We start from the raw sequence: 20,559 nt of genomic DNA on the forward strand, positions 1-20,559 counted from the left end.
CAGAAGACTGCCTCTACATGGCTCAATTTTTGTTTAAAACCATTCACTCCATTTACCCAATCACCCTTAAATGTTTACCACCACCTACAAAGTACAAATATGTACCAGGGATAATATATTTTTCCCTGTAGCCTCTGCATGTATATTTAAAAAATCAACAATCAACACAGAGCAATTGTAATGTCTTCTCCCTTCTGTATTTTCACCTCTTGTAACTGGACAAAACGATGGTGTCCAGTCACAGGATCTTTACCTACAATATGCAACATATACGCTTCAGGTGTTGACATCTTTGTAATGCCTTTTTAAAGCCATTTGATAAAATATCTTCAAAGTAATTTTAATCATCACTGAATAACAAAATGTTCAAATATTAAGATAAATTCACAGTATATTCATTGTAAAAACAATTTAATTAACTTTTTTCCACCATAAAAAATTGTTGTAAAATCAGTCATGAATTACATACAACTTGACATTAAATGAACATTTGAGACAAATTTCCCTGCCGTCTTGGAGAGGAGAAAAAAATATCTAGTGCTCGATTTTCACTCAAAACTAGCTTCTAAAACACAGTAAGGTCTAAAATATGACAAACACAAAATGTTATGAGGGAAAAACTTCCTTTTGGTTAAGAATATATACATATGCTTTTATTTCTTCGCCGATCTTCCTCTTCGGGTTTTCGGCTGAGTCTCAGCTTCAGCACCTTTCTTGGGGTCCACTGTACTCAAGGACTCAGTTTCATCAGCGACCTTTGCCCCTCGCCTGGCTCTCTTGATGGGCTGAGCTTCAACAACTTCCTCTGAGAGATCCTTCTCTTCAGTTTTGTTGGTGTCATCTTGTTCAACAAGTTTTGACTTCCTGCCTCGAACAGCTTTTACGGGTGTTGCTTTTGGAATTTGGAAGACTTCCTTGTCTGCTTTCCACCTGACAGATCTCTTGGACACTTTGATGTCTTCAGCAGCAGCACTGCCTAAATCGTCGCAGGGATTTCCCTGGTCACCGATCACGGTTGGTTCTTCTGTTGTGGGCTTTGCTGCTGGCCGCCTTCCTCTTTTAGCTGGCTCCACCGAGGTTGGAACAGACGATGAAACCAGGACTGTGGACTCTGCACTGGTGTCGTCGAGGGAAGGAGCAGCCCCTCTCCGTGCCCTCTTGACTGGAACGACTTGTGGAACCTCATTTTTCACAGAAGTTTTCACCCCTCTTGCCCTGGTAGGTTTAATGACTGGAGCGTCTGGCTCAACACTTTTCTCCTCCTCAGCCTCCAGCTCAGGGTCCAATTTCTCCTCTGGAACTTCAGCAGTGACTTCAACCTCTTCAGCCACCTCTTTTCCTCTCCTACTTCGTTTGGGTTTGACAGCAGGCGCTTCTTGAACCTCCGTGGACACAACAGCGGTTTCATTCTCAGTGGATTGTTTGGCTTTACGTCCGCCTCTCCTGGGTTTTGTGGTCAGAGTTGCCGGCTCATTCATCTCCAGTGGTTCAGCAACTAGTAACGCTTCAGCCTCAACGGGTACAACCATTTCATCAGTGTGGATTTCTTCTTCTTCTTCGCTTGGTTTGACCTGTTCTTCCTCAGTTTTCCTGGTTCTCCTCAATTTTTTAACTGGCTCTTGGGCTTCAGGAGTCTCAGTTGAAATGGTCTCGCCATCGTTCTCTTGCTTTTCTTCTTCCTGTTTGGCATTTCTTCCCCTCTTGGCCCTGACTGGAAGCTGACACTGCTGCTGCTGCTGCTCAGTCTCCACAACAACAACTGCGTCTTCTGCAATCTCTATTTGTTCAGTGGTATCAAGTTTCGTCTTTCTCCCTCTTCTAGGTTTTCCAACAATGGTAATTGGCTCATCACTCACTTCATTTTTCTCTGGTTCTGGCTGATGTGGCTCAACAGGTGCTTGTTTGGTTCTTCTTCCCCGAATGGGCTTCACAACAGCTTCCTCTGCAGGGGACGCAGAATCATTTTCTTCTTGACTGATATTTATAAGAGGAGTCTCATCACTCACAGCTTTGGTGGAAATCTCAGTCTCGGGTCCGGTTTCCAGGGATTTCTCTGGGACAGTTTCTGGTTTGTCATCAGAGGCGCTCCCTTGAGCCTTTGCATTTCTGGTTCTTGTGGTTTGTCTGACAGCAGGTGTTGCAGTAGCCTCAGCTTTCTTCCCTCTTCTTCCTCTGACTGGGACAGGGGCCACAGGCTCTCCTGAAAGTTCCTTGGCCTCCTGTTTATCTTCTGTTGTTTTAGATTCCACCATTTTTCCTCTTCGGCCTCTAACGGTTTTCTTCACAACGATGGCTTCATCCGTGTCTGTGACTTTGCAAGTTTCTGCGTCCGCTTCAGGTAAACTCTCGATTACAGGTGCATGGGGAACACTCTCCATTGCGTCTACTGATTTACTTTCATCATTTCCACTGGGTACCATCTCCAGCTGGTCACTGCAGACTCCATTTGCATCTAAAAAAAAGAAATCATAGGAGAATGCAATGAACAAATGTTATAATTTAGAGTTAGAGTATTTACCAAATACCTCATCATTAAAAACAGTCAGGATTTTTGTTTCTTCTTATGAAAATCGATGGCAAGGCCCATACATGATTGATAACATACCTTTGTCCACATCAGCTTGAGAAACATGAGGCACATCTTGCTGCTCTGGCAACGATTGAGACTGGTCAGATTCTTGTTTAGTTTTTCTCCCTCGCTTGGGCTTTGACACAATTGTCTCCTGAGGTGCTGCACTGTCACTTGCTTTGTGGTCGACATCCACTGGGGGGATTGGTTTGCTCTCTTCTTCTGGTACCATTTCAGATTCAGTAGCAACCTCTTGCACCATGTCAGCCTGATCATCTGAAGCCTTTTTGGCATTTCTTCCTCTTTTAGGCTTAACGGCAACTTTAGAAGGCTGAGGGGCACTTTCTTCCACTGCAAGATCATCATCCCTGCGTTCAGTTGTCCTCGCATTTCTTGTTCTTGTCGTTTGTCCAACAGTGCATGGAACTGTGGTTTCAGTTTTCTTCCCTCTTCTTCCTCTGACTGGAGCCGGGGCGGCTGGTTCCTCAGAATGTTCTGTTTCCTCTTGTTCATCCTCAGCTGCCTCAGATTCCACCACTTTTGCCCTGCGACCTCGAACAGATTTCTTCTCATGGACGGGATCCACAGCAGTTGTGTCCATTTCTGTGACTTCGCCAGCTGTAGTGTCAATCATTCCCTGTTGTTCCTCAGATAAACCATCAACCACTGCTTCTACCTTGGGTTGTTCCTCAGGTATGCTCTCAACCACTGCTTCTACCTTGGGTTGTTCCTCAGGTATGCTCTCAACCACTGCTTCTACCTTGGGTTCTTCCTCAGGTATGCTCTCAACCACTGCTTCTACCTTGGGTTCTTCCTCAGGTATGCTCTCAACCACTGCTTCTTCCTTGGGTTGTTCCTCAGGTATGCTCTCAACCACTGCTTCTTCCTTGGGTTGTTCCTCAGGTATGCTCTCAGCGGCAGCTTCTACTTTGGGTTGTTCCTCGGGTATGCTCTTGTCAACAGTCGTCTGAGAGATCGTTTCCATGACATCTGAGGATTCGTCATTATTGTGTTCACTTGGCACCTCTTCTGTGTGGTTATTAACAACTTCATCCGCATCAGCTTCTAAAATAAGACACATACCAAAAGAAAAAACAAGTGGACTTAGTAGCTGCTGAAATACTCCAGCAGATTCCAAACATGTTTTGATAATACAATTATAAAGCTAGGATAATTAAAAAAAATGTCTAGTTGTTAAGTATTTTTTGTGACATTCAGTGTGGATAACCTGAATGTTTTTTAAGGTATACAAACATGCAGATTTGATTTCCATAACTTCGCTTCAGAAAATTAATCTCTCAAATCAAATCTTACAATTAAACGGGGACCAAAATAAATTATTTTAATTAAAAAAAAGATACATTTAATCACATGTACCTTTTGCAATGTCAACCCTGAGAACATCGATCACATCTGAAGGAGAATCTTCTCGTGGCTCCTCGTTGGCAAAGTCTAGTTCTACATAAGAAACAAAACAAAGCAATATAAAGAATTGTCTTATCAGTGTACTGTAGCTTAGATAACCACTTACATTACAACTCTATTATTCATCTTACATTATTCTTATTAAACTTAACCAACTAACCTTTTGCTGTGTCTAAATCACAAGCTGGAGGAGTTTGATCTTCAGTCTGTAAAAATAAATGAAAAAAACATTTTGAATGAGCAGTCACTGTAAAACAAAGCAGGCAAACCATGCAGAGAATATCAGATTAGGTTCAGTCAAATTTAATGTCAATCTGTAGCTACACAGGCAATACGAAGACAAAAGTAATTCATTAGTATTATATTAAATAATAAACTGCAAATACTGTTTTCTTAAATGTGAGAATCTGACGTTCATGTTTAAGCTCTAAAGAATGTTTTTATTCAAATGACTTCCTATAATACAAGTTACACTTCAACATATTTAGTTCATTGTTGCTGCTGAGATCTTTATTCTTAAAAAAAAATAATGAAAAGGTTGATTCAAGTGCTTCCACTGTTACCTCATCTGGTTCCAGTCGCCCTGAAGGATCAGTTGGAGGTTCCTCCACGAGCTCTGGAAGTTTACCAGGTTCAGCTTCCTGTTGTGGGGTCTGGAAAATTTTCTTCACTCCGGTGAGGCACTCTTGTTGTTCAAGCTTCTGTTTGGGAGTTACCAGAAGATTTCCTCTGATGTCCTCCACAGGTTCAGCTTTCTGTCTTGGAGTCTTCATGATCCTCTTGACTCCAGTGAGACACTCTGGTTGTTCTGGTTTCTGCTTGGGAGTTTTCACAGGGGTCGTCTTCACAGCGTTGCACTGCTGCTCACTCGATTCATCAGAGTGAACCTCTGAGGCAGGGATCTCACTGACAAAGCTACAGTCTTGATCTTCATTAAGGAGGCGTTGTACTGCTTCACTGTTGTAACTGCTGCCCATCAATGCAGATGCCACATTCAGTGGAGACACTATCATTTCCCCTGTAAAATACATCACATTTCATTAGTTTATGCTAGTTTAAAAATAAAACTGGTCTAGTTTGACTCCTCTGTTTTAGTAATAGCCAATGTATTGCCAATGTCGTGCAATGCCCTGCCCACATGGCAATGCAGTGATGTTTATAATGTTATATTCATTTTCATGTTGAAAATGTTTTTTTTGTCATCTGTCCAATGATTTCCCAAAAATCAACTCATGCTTTATTCCCCCCAGTATCAATATGATCTCACCTGGCCCCTCTGGTGTGTTTAGAACTGATGGTTCTGCCACAGATGTTCCCAAAACTCCCATTGGCGTCTCGGTGGCACTGTTACAGGCGACAGATCTCCTCTTCCTTTCATTTACGGGGGTTTTGAACATATCAGAAATTCCTGAAACCACAAAGCCACAAAATAATCAATTACGATAAAGAACAAAGTCCAAATGTCTCCATTTGTTACACCAGGAAGAGGATCAATACCAGTCAAGTCCTCGTCCATTTTCATGTTCTTTCTGAACAGTGCGGTATTGGTGACCACTCGTGGTGCAGCTCCGGTTGGTTGTAACGCCTTTTGTTTGTAAGCTCTGCCCACAACAATGGTGATGGGCGAATCAGCATGTCCAGTGCTGACGTGACAACAGGGGTTTCTTGCAGGTGTCTGAGGAATTGAGAATGAGAGTCTTTATGGTTTTCAAATACAAGTTGTTGTTTTTTATTTTTCTTAATAAATGAAGGGGAAACCAAGGCTACATTATTTTAACTCCCAACATCCAGTATGAATTAAAACAAAAGTAAATATGTTTAACTTAAGTGAAAAGGTCATCCATTAGGGAATTATTCTCTTTCTTACAGAAATATATATATATATATATATATATATTTTTTAGCAATGTTGCAATTGAACAATAATTTGATGGCACACTGACTTGTAACAAAGAGAATGGTGACCCATTTGTTTAAACCCGAAGACCCTAGTGCCTGATCATGGACCATGTTACTTTGGTGACGGCTTACACTCTCCTACGAGAAGTGCCCACCTGAATGATAGTCAAGGGCTAATGTTGAACTGTAGATGGGCTAAAAAAGACTTACAAGTCATTAAAATCTGACGTGCATCCCCAATATTCAGAGAAAAAAAAAATATATATCAGATTCCAATTGGTGCGTTTGTTACTAGGGCTGCAACAGTATGAGATCTTAATGTTACGATAACCATCTCAGAAAATGTGGCGGCCTGCACTCTGCATGTTGCACTGGGGCTCTGTTGTGGCTCAAGAGAGTAAGAGTCTCAGAGCCCAACAGAATGAAATAATTACTGGTGGCTACAGAAGCCGCTGTCGCTTTAAAAGAGGATAACCTATGAAAAAGTCATATGCAGCAAAATAACAAATATAGTAGAAATCCTTTGCTTATGATAAATTCAAAATGATCGGGTTGTTGAAAACCGGAAAAGAACCGCTGATGTGATTTCACCACATTACTGTTACAGTATCTTTACCTGTGGTTTGGACACGGCTTTCTTCACAGTGCTCTTCTTGCTGGCCGTTTTCTTAGCCGGAGCAGCCACTTGAACCTTAGTTTGACCAAATTTCACAACTTCTGCCCAGGAATTTTGGACTGAAAAGAGAAAAAAATGTATTGTGTTTTGTTCATCATCATTTCAATAATTATCAACAGCCCTGTTAGAAGAAATAAGTTAACCCATGTTATAAAAAAGTGAATGTATATATATAGTAGATGAATCGCTTACTCTGTTTCTATTCACATGTCAGTCTAATTAGCAGATTGAAAGGTTTCTATTGATGATGATGATCATAAGCCCATAAAAGACACATTTGAAATTTCAGGGACTAACATACCTTTCATTGAGGCCCGTGAAAAACCACTCCTACGCATTATTTTTGCAGCGCTCTTGGCCACACTTGGTGTCTTCCGTGAGGCGCTCTTCATGCTCTTCCTCCTCAGAGGAATTTTTGGGGTAACGGTGACCAAAGGCATCTGGTCAGGAACAACATCTTCTGCAATCGGAGATGGCGTGCTGATGCGAGACACAGAGAAGCGCCCTTGCACTGTGGGGGTTGAGGGAGACTTTGGCGATTTCTTTCCAGGAGATGCTGCCTTGGGAGAAGAGGACCTTGATTTGGGGGATTTCTTTCCAGGTGTAGGGGTCTTAGGAGAAGCATTCTTGGGGCTTGATGACTTTTTAGGGGATGGTGTCCCCTTTTTTGTAGGACTTTGCACATCTTGTTCAAATTCCTTTGAAAAGAAGAGGATTTTATCAAACAAGATTAACCGAGTCATAGCACTTTTGTATTGCCACGTCTTGATACTTGAGTCACCATCTGTTAAAACCTTACCTTTAGTAAGCCAATGACCGATGCTCTGCGAAGAAGTGACTGTTTGGGTCTATACAGACTCAAGCTTCTCCGCGGGGCAGCTCCCTTACGTAATGGAGAGTCGGGAGGCAGACGTTTGTCAAATAACTCTGGGCTCAGTTGAAGTCCAAAGGAAACGCGTTTCTTCTTCATTTTTTGCGTGGGCAGGTCAGCCGCAAGTTCTCCACTTTTGCGTTTTTTGGTCATCTCTTTCGCTAAAAAAAGACAACAAAATACGAATTCTTACTGATCATGATCTATCAAACATGACTGAATAATTATTGCAAATCAGTAAAAACTAATTTCAAATGAGGAAAGGTGTGTTCTTTACCCTTTTCAGCTTTCCCCGCGTTCCTTGGTGATGTCCTTCGAAGAGGCTCTGTGTTGACAGTGGCCACCGCTGGCTCCTGTTCCTTTGACACTGCAGGTTTGGCCGGTGTGTCCTCCTTGCTCCTTCTTCTCATTGGTGACTTTGGCCTTTGAGCGGAAGCCTCACACACAGTAAACCTCTGAGGGGTTGCACGGTTTCTCCTCTGAGGTGAAGTTGCTTCAGACTTGATTGTGTGATCAGGTTCTTCAGCTGCAGGTCCTGGGTTTTCAGAAGCTAACTGGACGGACTTCCTCTGCCTCTTAGCAGACTTTGGGGTCCCATTACCAGCACCCTCAACCTCTGCCTTGGTTTCATCAGCTTCGGGGAAGACTTCAGTTTCATCCTTCTTCGGAGTGCTTTTGTCTTCTGTGGAAATTGCAGCTTGTCCATCATTTTTCCTGACTGAAGCAGGTAATGGAGTACAAAACCTTGAGGTGGGTGTTTGAAGCAGACTGGCAGAAGATTTCCGAGGAGTCTTGACATCCAAAGACCTTTTGATCATTTGATACAGATCACTGAAGGGGGAGATGGTCTTTTCTTGCAGCAGGCTACCATCCTCCTTGGACTCCACCTCCACCGTTTTCTCCAGGGCTCGCTGGATGTTGTCATTATTAGTTCCATCTTTATATAATAATAAAAAAGGAAAAGAAAACCGTAAACACCAACAGCGAGAACACTTGACAGTCCAAATGAAAAAAAACACAGGTACTAAGATAAAGAAGGGCGTTAAAACCCTGCCATGTGCCATGGGGACAGGCTATAGTACAAAACATTAAAAGCTATTCCATTCAAAACGCTTTAAATGTTACTCAGCTTCAAATACAGCATTGTCAACTTGCTATTCAGAATAACCACTATCACAATCTCACCTGTGAACACCTCAGAGTTCCTCTTTTCACCTGTTTCAACAGTGACCGTGTCCACCACTTGCTGATCTTGACGAATCTAGACACAAGACGCACCCCTTAGCACATTTCTAACATTTATCATGAGTGTAGGCAAATTTGAGGCACTGATGTAGTGACAAACAGGCAATTGAAAGTTAATTACTTTGAGTGTGTCAGTTTTTCCTCCCACTGAAGACCTCTTCTTTGGTGTCGGCGCTGGAGGATACTCAAACCTGATTGGACAAAGATCGAAGTAGGTTAGATCTAACTTTAAACAGTTCAGGCCACAGGGATAGGACTTTGCCTTTTCCACTTCAATTGCACCAAGTGTTTAACATATGTACATTTAGATTTGAAAGATTAAGTACATTTCTATATGCCCCGGACAACAATTGTGAGTACGTGGAGAAAAGAAAACAAAACAAAAAACTTTGTAAAAACGGTAAAACTTTTACTTGCTGTATAGTAAGTGAGGAAAGTTGTCTCCTAGCACATCTTGAGACAGATGTTGAGCATGCATGGTTGTACATTTTATAGAGTTGATGGTCAAATGACTTAAAAGCAAACTCATTTAGTGACGAGTCTCAACAGTAACAAGAATGGTTAAATGTCTCTTCCCACGCACTTGACACACGAACCCCAAAACTTTGCAAGAAGACGCACCTGAAAGAACGGTCAATAATGGTTATCACATCTCCGTGCTTCAAACGCTCGGACTGCTGCAGAACCTCTCCGTTGACGCGGGTCTGATTCACCGAGCTCAAATTCGTCAAAACGACCTGGAGGAGACAATGAGACTTTTGTAACGTGGCCACTTCAAATCACAACTCCTTCATCATCTCAAGATATTTGTTTTAAGTTAAAAAAAAAAAACTGGTCATGCTCAGTATATAGGACCCGTTACCTCTTTGTTTTCATTCAGGTCAATTCTGCAGTGCTCCTTGGAGACTTGAGGAAGCTGAATGCGAATGTCACAGTCCGGCTTCCTGGATGATCACAGAGAATTGTGCACAAAAAAAAGGACATTTAGCAACATGTAATGTGAATGTCACCATGACTACGTGAGTGTGTGTATTTGATGGGTGTTCGTGAAATAGCTCGACTGTCTAACAGGAAGGTGAACATGTGAACCGGCGAGGACACGCGTGGGAGACTGACGTGTGCAGCACAGGCCCCGCCCCCCGACGCGTCTCACAGCAGTTACCTTCCCCCGTCATGACACTACACATGGCCAACGTGGACTCCGACACCCGACATCAAGTCGAAGATAGGAAATGAATTTAAAAACCACGTGTGCGATCCCTGAATCCTGAACGCGACTCGCGTGTGTTGAATCACAAAGTGTCACTTGGATGAACTCACCTCCCGAACAAGCATGTGGCGGTGAGCGGAAACTCGGTCCCGTCGCCTCCGCTCCGCTTGATCACGACTATCTTACCGTGAAGAGGCATTTTCGTTACGTTACCTGGGAACACCGGAAAACACACACACACACACACACACACACACACACACACACACACACACACACACACACACACACACACACACACACACACACACACACACACACACACACACACACACACACGTGTCAAACCTTCACAGAGATAAAACATCGTCAACGCCGGAGTCGACGGTAGTGGCGCAGCATTTTATTTTTTAAAGAGCGAAGACTTCGATGCAGCAGACGTGCGTGGCGACATTTCAAGCTCATATTTTCCTGGACAACATCATATTGGTGTTCTTGTGACTGGACGTTGGTTCGGCGTCTCGCCTCGGCAGATCGTTTAAAACACACCACACAACTCTCTGCGCCGTGCCACGTGCAGTGTCGCCCCGGTGGTCACGTTATAACACACGATCTTATCAGAAGCGGACGTTAACATGTATTTTTAAGTGATTATTAGCAACTACGCCATGCAACAAAAGAATCCCCGTTTGGCAGTGACACGCATTACTACAGGAGCTTTACATGACCACGATGGCGCGTAGGACTGAAACACGACCACCGCAGCCTTCTTACCTGTGAGTCTGTTCAGAGACGCGTTGACTTCTGACGATCCATACACGTCGACCGAGACGAGTCGAAGAGGAAATTTGACTATAATATCATATCAGACTAAAAGAAACACTGGTTTCCGACCGTGCGCTAAAAAGGAACATGGACGAGTGGCTAACGTAAGCTACCTTAAACAGCCGCCCCTCGCCTCCTCCAGAGAGCTTCTGTCGTATCAGTCCGCCAAAGTTACACATAATAATCCTTCTGGGATAATTGGATTAACTGGTGTTTTGAGATTATCAATATGTATCAATATGCTCTGATGTGTTTGTTAATCTTTATTTGTTTATCAGAAGCAATAACAACGTGCATTTAAATAAAAGGGACTATTTTGTTTTTGAATTCGGCGGAACAATATCTCTCCGGCGAAGGGACGGTCATTTGAAAATGTTTGAAATTCCGCGCGAAGGATTGTGATTGGTCGAAACGTCACCATTCGGCAAGAGGGCGGAGTATAGCACGGGCCAATCACTGGGCTTCTGTGTTAAAATCACTTGAGTGATCAGCGCATAAGGCTGAGGATCAGTCCGGAGGTTTCAAATCTAGTTATAAGAAGAAGAAGTTCCATTTCCCCACCAACTTCTGTAAGATTTCTTAAAAATATTTTTCAAAAACACTCCAGTTAAAAAGATCTTCAATAAAAAGCCACAGCTATAAACAGATTGATCGCGGGTTCATGGATGTTTAAATTGCACATAATCACAACGGACCCCTTTCACAGATCTTCACAGATGTTAATATTTCATTGCAAATTCCAAATTTGATTTCTTTATGCATAAAGTCAAGTACAAATGGAACAAATACTGTTCGATGTTAACTTGTAGCCTTGACACCACCTTGTGCAGTTAGCATTATATAGTTATTCTCGTTTTATATATTCTTATCTCTTTTTATATATTTTTAACGTGACTGACTCTTATATTTATTTAACTGTTTTGCAATTTTTTTCTGATGGGACTACATCCAATTTCGTTGTACATGTGCAATGACAATAAGACTTCATATTCAGAAAGTTATCAAGGTCCTGTGCACTATATTGGATGCAAATCCAAACGACAAACTGTATATCTACCCCGAGCCTGGTTCGGTTGATACAGAGCTCTGGTAAAGAGCTTCCTGCTCTCATGAGAGTCTACGCCAGTTTGGCTGAACAGGAGTCATGTAGTCACAAGTGACCGTTACAGAATAATGGCAAATGCTTAAACATGTTACAGTAACAGGAAAGTAGAAAAGTAAAACTACATCTCTCTGAGGTCCACCACACAGCCAAGTAAAGAATTTTTTTTAGAAATAGCAGTGTGGTTGTTGTTGAAAAAACCCCTGAGAATATCGTATTGTGCCTGGGTGTTGTACAGCTTAGGATCTCAGGATGTGTCATTTCATACTTAAAACTCACAACAGTTCACTTTGATCCAGCTTTATTGGCAATTTTGATTCAAGTCATTGCAGTGAAGATTCTTGGTCTGGTATTCATCTCATGGGCGATGGCAAATATGCAGTATCCAACACCAACCTGGGAGCCCTTGTTATCAGTCTAGTCAATGCTATACTATTGCTACACAAACAAAAGGGTTCGCAAGGCTTTTAGAAGTTAGTGACTGCCTTCTGATCTGATGCTCCACAAACTTCTTTTTTCTGTGGATATGAGGTGAGACCTCCGATTGAGGACATCGTTGGTGCGGAGAATGTAAAGAAATACACACACACATTTGATAATTATTAAATGTTCATTTTATTTTTTTCAAATCTTTTTTGTTGTTTTTTTTTTTTTCCAAAGTCGCTTGATAATCTTGACAAAAATTGCAACATATTCCATTCTTCTCAAACTGACGGGTGTGTCTGTTGCTATTCCAGATTAGCTGTGGAGGGAAAAGTTGTGCGCTGTTCTGGACGAGTTAAGTCCTAAATGATGAAAGCAGCTTTGACCGTACAAATCAAAAGAACACGAGCGACTCGGAGAGACTCCACACTGGCATCCTGTGTCGTAACGTTTGCGTGGTCAGTGTCTCTCTGCGCAAGTCCTGGTCTGCCAGGCCTAACGAAAAGTGAGTGATTGAAGTAAAATCCAGGGGCTCAGTAGCAGAAGTGTGTGTGTGTGTGTGTGTGTGTGTGTGTGTGTGTGTGTGTATGTGTATCTGTGATTGAAGGGTTACGGGGTGCAGCACAGAACATATACAAAGAACAGGCCAAGCACAAAAAAAATGATTCCTTCCTGAGACATTGGTGTGTGTGTGTACAGTAATGATGGTCTAGATGACGTGTGTTGACGGTGAAGGCGTTTTGGCGTAAAGTGAGTCACAGGGTGCGAGGTTGCTCTGGATCCGGCAAAAAGTCACATATTGGTTTCTACCACAGGGAGATTTGTGAGGACTTAGTTGACAAAAAACATCACATTTGGGACCTTCACTTGCCTGACCACTGACAGAGTAGAGGGATTACTACAGTCTAGTCTTTTCCCATCCACTACAGATTATTGATCCATTTAGAGACTATTGAGAATCACGTGTGTTTAATACAGTGTGTATGTACACCATTCTTCACATTTGAACTCTCACGTGAATCTGGCAGTTGAATCTGGCAGTTGAATCTGGCAGGCTACATGTGGCATCAAGCTCACCATCTTCAGAAACACCATCTCTTTCTGCTACATGGCCAAAAAAGCTATGCCCCGACTGGAGTGCTACTTTGTTCTCTACTGTACGTAAAAACATGTTTTAAAAGTGAAGGGGGGGCGGGCAAAGGGTTGAATCCGTTTGTGAGAGCCACATTCTGAACAGCCAGTGATTGGTTAAGGGTCTGTCCAGTATCTAGTAGGACACAAAACACGAAAGAACTTCCTTCAGTAAAATGTGCTCAAAATGTCTTTTCTTGAATCACAAACCTATAAACAAAACAAAAAAAACACATGAAAGGTATTCTTACAAAAAAAAGCAGGTGAAGCCTAAAACTCTTCATAGTTTTAAAGAAATGAATACAGCTTATATACACAAACTCAAAGGCTACTTAAAATACACCTTAATAATGAATCTTCATTAATTTGATTTCTTGAAAGGACCTGTGACCATATCATACAACCGAGTTCATACAATCATTTTTTTTCCATTCTTTTGTAAGCATAAAAAGAAAAAGAAAAAAGGAAAACAAATCCAACCTGGAATAGTAGGTGATATTCATTGCGACTTGTTTTCTGTGCACATTTGTGTGTGTGTGTGTGTGTGTGTTTGTACTATATGTAGTTTGCTTTTAGTTAATTAGAATGATGTACAAATGTGATAAAACTGGAACATATCTCTCAATACTCTTGCTGGGTATGAAAAGATTCAAACAGTGAAGCAGTACAACAATTTCTAATCTCAGAAAACATGTCCTTGTTTCAACCTGCCATTCTGATCTGGACATGTCAAACACAATAGTTCCTTAACTTTTCTATATATATTTATATATCTTTTGTATGAAATCTGTTTTTTTGAAGTTGGAAAAAGAGAAAAAAAAAAGAAGACCCAAAGTCTTTGAGGAGGATTGGAGGGTCTTTAGACAAGTCCCAAGCTTGCAGTCTGCCTCAAGAGTACAACAAAAAAAAGTGTCTGGTGTTTGTCAAATCAGTCTTTATGCATTGTTCTTGTCATATATTTATCCCATGATGCTCCACCCAGTCTCAGTTCCGTTCAAAACTGGTCTCCACTGCATCCAGGTCTGTTTCCATCAGTCTTTTGGAGAGAGGTGGAGAGGGGAGGAGCAGCAATGGAGAGGAGAGTGGAGGGAGGAGGAGGGGGAGTCATCAGCAGTGTTTACGGTGTGGTCTCTCAGAGGCGTCCTTTTGCCCCGGCCTGCCCCGGACTCACCTCCCCTCGAGTCAGGACAGTGCTCCAGAGTGAGGGAAAGCAGACCAGGAGGTGGGGATTTGTGGAACAGGAGAAGAGGAGGTTGGCTCTGCCAGTCTCCTGGATTCAGCAGTCAGACTCAAGCCCCCCCTCACCCCCCTCGCTCCTCCTCTTCAGAACATCGAAGGAGGAGACGGAGCATTGTGAGGAAAAACAAAAAAAAAGGTGGCCGCCACTATGGCGATTGTGTGGCTGGACTGCTTTGGGCAGAGCTGGGGGACAGACTGGGGCTGCAGCTGCCTGGGGGGGGCCCACTTGCCCGACTGCCCGCGGCTCCGCTTTCCAGGCCTTCCGAGTTCTCCAGCATCTCCTGAATGAGAGGGGGCATGGAGCCGGGGATCTCCATTTTCAGGGTGATGACCCGCTCGGCTCCTGTGGAAGGGGGTTGGAGAGAGACAAGAAGATATAAGCTCGGACAAGTTCTGTTAAGCACAATTCACAGATAAACAGGTAGTGATTAGTGTGGCCCACAGACCTTTAGCACTGATGCTTCTCAGATCAGTGATCTTCATCAGCATTTTGGGGAACATATGCGGTTTGTGGGGCCTCCTCTTCCTTACGTAAATTTTCAGCGCCTCCAGGAGGGGCTCCTGCAGGACGTCCACCTTCTCTGCCTGCTCCAAGTCCTGACGGTCTGCGGACAAACACCGAGATTCAATACCCCACCTACTGCCATGATCACAGTATACCACTAGGTGGTGCTCAATGAAAGAGCACAGCACAGCATAGGCCGGCCCAGGAGTGACAGGTCGTTCAAGATTCACATGCACCACATGGGGCATAGGTTGTTTTTTTTTAAGGGGGGTTGTCCTACCTCCGCACAGCAAACAGATGGCGCTGAGCAGCCCTGTCTCTGCGTCGTCCATCTCCAGAGGAAGGAGCTGGTTGGCAAAGGCAAACACCAGGTCGGTGAGCGGACCGAAGCCGGCGTTGTGCATCTGGGTTCGGTTTAGCGTGAGTCCATCTGAGAACGTCATGGTGTCCTGCTCTGGTGTGTAACGTGTACAGATCCGCAGTATCTGTGGACAGCAGAGACAGAAAATTCTTAATCCCTCTTCTATTCCTTTAAAAAAAATCTTTTGTAGTGTTTGAGGGAAATTTGGCAGTGGGGGGGAAGAAGCTGGGCTGCTCTTACCAGGATGTCCAGACAGGCGGCTTTGAGCAGAGTGATCTGGTCAGCGATGGTGAGCGTTGTGAAGCCGGGCAGCTGCTTCGCAAACTCCACCGTCTTTATGATGCACTTGGTGGAGAGTTCGCTGAACTTGTCCCACAGGTCTACGTCCAAGGACACACGTCGTTCTGAGCTGTTAGTCTGTTGGGAGGTGAGGAGGAGGAGGTGGTGACATTTTTTTCAATATTTGGAGATGTACAGGTCACAACGGTGAACACAGACTGCGAGTGTCATGATATACTGACCGTAGTGTATTTGCCCAGCTGGCAGAGAGAGGGGAAAGTTTCCTTATGCGCCTTGCGAACCCTGTCGATCATCTGCTCTGTGTCGGGACTCAGCACATAGCTCTCTGTGCACTCCTGCTTCTTCTCATCCTTTTTCTTTTTGTTCCGGTCATTCCTCACCGCTGTAGGAAGGCAAGGGGGAGAACAGGAAGGTTGGTGTGGTTCAGAGTAACGTCTGAGATTGTGTTTATTTACTTTTAAATAGAGCGGTTAAAAATGTATCTCAGCTAAAAGCAAGCAAACAAACAGTGTGCAATTTTTAGGTACAGATTGCTTGAAAGGCTGGCGCAACCACAACCTGGATACTTTATGTCCGACATTAGCATCACGTGACACCACCTCAAGGAAAACTGAGATCATGATCGAAGGCAGAGTCATCAGCAGAAAAAGGATGTTCTGTCTGTGGCAGAGAGCAGCGGCGACCGCCGCTTCCCTTCTCTTATCTACTGGTGTAAGATAAATGTTGTGAGACAGCTATGGTAATGGAGGGGGGAGGCGGGAACCCTTGAAATAATCCAGTGCCGTTTCCCTCTGGGCAATCGGGTTGAGAATAGTCTGCTCACCCCAAATGACAAAAACCACTAGACAGGGTGTTTAGCATTGGAATCCCATTACAGGCTCCATCCATTGCTCTCAGCTCATCCACACTGGGGTGCAGTTTAGCTATGACTTGGTTGTGTATGTATGTGTGTGTTGAGGGTGGGGGTGGGTGAGATGGGGTGCTACTTGATAAATAGTTGTGGGGGATGGAGCTATCCATAAGGCTGACAAATTGCAGCAGCTTTCATTAGGGGTCCCGGCTAATCTAATAACATAATATGACAAATATCCTTCCTCTAATGGTTTCAAAAGGGCTCGGCTGCTCAGCCCATGCCGGGGGGAAAAAAAACCCTTCCAGCTTTCTCTCTCTCTGTGTCACATATTTCTCCCTCTCTCTTGGTTACACAACGCTCTCGCGTTCCTTGCCGTAGTTTCATTTTGTTCCTTTCTCGCCAATGTACGCCATGTCTCATTTTTAAAACCCGTAATGCCTCAGCTTAAAATTATCCCCTCTTCATAAAATCATCTCTATCCTTTCTCTAATCTTTACCTCCCCTCAGGGTACCTGCCTTTCCCCCTCACTGCCGACCTGAGATCAGATTTTCCTTATTCCTAACCTCGGCCATTAAGGGCCAGAGATCTCAGGCTGAGGGGAGATCAGTGTCTGTGACAGGGGGGCCTGGCCTGGGGCCAGGCGGGGATGCACTACTTGGAGCCGCTGCTCGTTCATCAGCCCACAGACAGGCCTCCCTGCCTGGGAGAACATGTGGGGAGGGAGGAAGGCGGGGGCTGGAAGTCTGATGCTGCACTATGTTATTGCTAAGCACTGTTCGCCAAAACAAGAGACGAAGAAGACCCTGCTGCGCAGACAAGAGCATGGTAATGCATTAGTTTCCAGCACTTTATTTGTACTCATGTGGCGGGCGAGCGTAACCATAGCCACGAAAACACATGCAGCAGAAAACAGAGCAGTTAAATGTGACGAACGATACATCAAAAACAGCAGATTTTACACTAAGTAAGGACGTGACAGTTTTTATAAACAATTTCAGAGAGAAACAAGCCCATCAATCCACAGCGTTCTACTTCCACTGACTGTGATGATTAGATAATTACTACTAAGTGAGCGGATGAACAACATCTTAAACAACCGTCAGCTTCTGAGGCCTGTTGCATGAAACTGTAGTAAGCTGCTAAACGTATCTGAACCGGCCTCGCTTGTGGCGCTGATAGGGAATCTGTCCGCCATTGAGGGGAGGGTGCAAAACAATCGATGTCCAATTAATTCACAAATAAAAGTGGGGCATCCCTAGCGCCCAGACATTACCCGCGCTGACAAATTGGCAGCACAATCATAAGCCGCACAACACAATTTAATGAAGTCATTAAAGAACTATTAGGCAGGACTGCCGATCTGTCATGGCGAATTGCCACATGCAATAACTTGGAGGGGGGGGGGGGCTCAAATGAAAGAAATACTGCCAAGCTTTTTTATTGTGTGTGTGTGTGTGTGTGTGTGTGTGTGTGTGGACAAACGTGCATTTTCGTGTTTGTGTGGGTGTTAACTTCAAGCAATGCATCTTTCAAAATGCATTATGAGAATATGAATGCTAATGGGGGACTTGCATCCTGAATTGTTTGTGGTTACATGTTCATTGCATTGAAAATGATTTACAAGAGCCAGTGAGTAACGTGTACAGAATACTGTAACAGTGTACACACACACAAACAAACACGCAGACACACACACACACACACACACACACACACACACACACAAAGAGCCATCACTCCATCATTTGTTCTCACAGTGGATTTCAGCTGCAACGTGCAGTTAATAGACAATTTCTGTTAGTGCCTCAGTGTGTATGTATTTCTGTGTGTGTGTGTGTGTGTGTCTGTGTGTGTGTGTGTGTGTGTGTGTGTGTGTGTGTGTGTGTGTGTGTGTACAAGACAGAGAGGTGGGCAGAAAGGGATAATTCGTGTGAGGAAAATTAAAGCACTGGCAGCTCGTCCATCACACAGATTAAATTCAATGGAAAGATAAAAATGTCAATGTCCCCCCCTCCTCCTGCTCGCAGCGCAGAGCCACCGTCGACAGTGATGAAACTTTCTCCCTCCCTCTGTCCTCCAGTCTCTCTCATCCCTCCTCCCTCTGCTCTCTCTCTCTCTCTCTCTTAACTCGTGAGTTTCATTCTCAGCCGAACTGGGTTCAATACTCTTCCCTCTCACAGCCTTAATCTTGCTCCACTCTCCTGCCTTTCTGTGCTGATGTGAACCTCCCCCTGCGCTGTTCTCCATCATTCCTTGCTTCATCTTATTTTACATTTATTACTCTTTTTTTCTATCGCTGAATAAGACCGTCCTCCAGGAACATGAGAGCTCGAAAAAAAAGGCTGGAGGATTGTGCAACTGAACTATGTGATCATCCCTAAGGCACAAAAAAAAAATACAAATGGAGAAATGATAGCAGTAGGAATTAACTTTATGTAGCAGAAATGTGCTCTATAAATGTGGCTTTATATATGCAGAGTCTACTAAAACAGTGTTTCCTGAAGTTTGAGGCTTGTGACCTTTTGAAACAAAGCAAAGTCAACTTGCAACCTCTTGTCCACATATACATATTTCTATAAGCGTAGCATTTCAAGCAAAGAGTCATTTGTTTTCTCTCTCCCATGTTTGTTTAAAATTGTATTTGAATACTTTAGAGACTATCTGATTTTGCATGAGTAAAAAGCAAAGACAAGAGTAATGTCTGACTGTTTTATGTGGCAGAACTGTTTCTTTCTTCCTTACTTGTTACTCATCTCATGACAACGTACCGACCCCTGCAAACCACAGTACTGGCCTACGGCTAAGTGAATAGCCACACCTTTCAAACTTTATTTTATTTTTTAGATATCTAGATATCTAAATATGATTGGTAACCTTATTTTTTAGATGCAACTGTGTAGGATTTATTTATGGGTTGTTAATTGGACTTCTTTCCCCCCACACACACACGTCAGGTTTCCTTGTAGCCTTCCACTTCCTCTCTACCGCCTCCCTCACCTTCTCCCATGCCATCTAGCTTGGCATTGCCACCTGGCAGCAGGCCTGGCACCGTGGTCTGGAGCTGTCTGCCGGCAGACGCAAGGTCATCCAGACGACCCCCCCTCATGCCAGGGGGGTCCACCTTCTGTGTGAGTGTGTGTGTGTGTGTGTGTGTCTGACAGAGACTGTATGGTGTTTAAGTGGAGCTGTCTGAGCGTATTTGCTTTAAAGCTTTTTTTTTTTCAAACCAGTTAGTGTCAGTCACCTTGTATGTGCATGAAATTATGCACAAGCGGGCATCTTTGACTGTGCGTGCGTGTGTGTGTGTGTGTGTGTGTGTGTGTGTGTGTGAGAGAGAGAGAGCTAGAGAGGCAGAGACTCCCTGCTGGCCCCAGATGGTCAGCCTTCCCTTCCTCACCAGCCCAGACCAGTTTCACTAGTCAAAGTCACTGCTGAGGACACAAGATGTCAGAACAGTCTGCACACTGCACGAGAGGGCCACAATCGGGAAAAAAAGTCAAAACTATTTAACGAAAACCAGCAAAGAGCAAAGTTGTGACAATATCAATCCCAAAACAAAATTCTCCAGCCTGGTTAACCTTTCACAAAACCATTGTTTTTGTGTTTTCTATTATGCAGTACCATGTCTTTACCACTAGATGACTCTCCAACTCCAGTCTTTTTCTCGTGTGTGCGCGCGTGTGTGTAAAAGAGCCGGCTGCTGTGATCCTTCTAACCATGATTAATGCCCCCATTCAAAGGTAAGGAGCTTGGAGGATAACTTCTTTTACTGTAAACCACAGTGCTGTGGCATGGGGGAGCGCTGCCTGCTCTCGCTGTACCAGAAAGATGAGGTAAATAGCGCTGGGAAGACGGGAGGCGGCGAGAGATGAAGCGAGGGAGGCTGTATGCATGTGTCTTTAAACAGGCGTGAGCCTGTGAAAG

The 20,559-nt window shown here is 43.8% G+C and overlaps 2 protein-coding genes across 5 annotated transcripts in view; both read right to left on the minus strand.

Annotated features, from left to right (window-relative positions):
• Positions 1–394: 394 nt before the first annotated feature.
• Positions 395–10,851, minus strand: mki67 (marker of proliferation Ki-67). The gene is made up of 17 exons (XM_035612303.2): positions 10,670–10,851; positions 10,006–10,108; positions 9,548–9,629; positions 9,307–9,422; positions 8,807–8,876; positions 8,626–8,701; positions 7,718–8,377; positions 7,369–7,601; positions 6,871–7,267; positions 6,510–6,628; positions 5,492–5,669; positions 5,262–5,402; positions 4,558–5,012; positions 4,155–4,200; positions 3,947–4,027; positions 2,606–3,634; positions 395–2,452 (listed from the first exon to the last, which is right to left on the minus strand). The coding sequence occupies exons 2-17, from the start codon at positions 10,092–10,094 to the stop codon at positions 654–656; spliced, it is 5,571 nt and encodes a 1,856-aa protein (XP_035468196.2). The 5' UTR covers positions 10,095–10,108; positions 10,670–10,851; the 3' UTR covers positions 395–653.
• Positions 10,852–12,418: 1,567 nt separating this feature from the next.
• Positions 12,419–20,559, minus strand: part of raraa (retinoic acid receptor, alpha a) — a 132,894-nt gene continuing 124,753 nt past the window's right edge. For all 4 annotated transcript variants that reach the window (XM_035612252.2, XM_035612251.2, XM_035612250.2 and 1 more), the window contains 5 exons: positions 16,003–16,163; positions 15,722–15,898; positions 15,401–15,605; positions 15,062–15,220; positions 12,419–14,958 (listed from right to left, as the gene is read on the minus strand). In XM_035612252.2, the coding sequence (XP_035468145.1) occupies positions 14,762–14,958; positions 15,062–15,220; positions 15,401–15,605; positions 15,722–15,898; positions 16,003–16,163 (899 nt within the window). In that variant the 3' untranslated portion in view covers positions 12,419–14,761. The remainder of the gene's footprint in view (positions 14,959–15,061; positions 15,221–15,400; positions 15,606–15,721; positions 15,899–16,002; positions 16,164–20,559) is intronic.

The sequence above is a fragment of the Scophthalmus maximus genome, chromosome 16 (assembly GCF_022379125.1).
Source record: "Scophthalmus maximus strain ysfricsl-2021 chromosome 16, ASM2237912v1, whole genome shotgun sequence".
Classification (NCBI taxonomy): Eukaryota; Metazoa; Chordata; class Actinopteri; order Pleuronectiformes; family Scophthalmidae; genus Scophthalmus; species Scophthalmus maximus.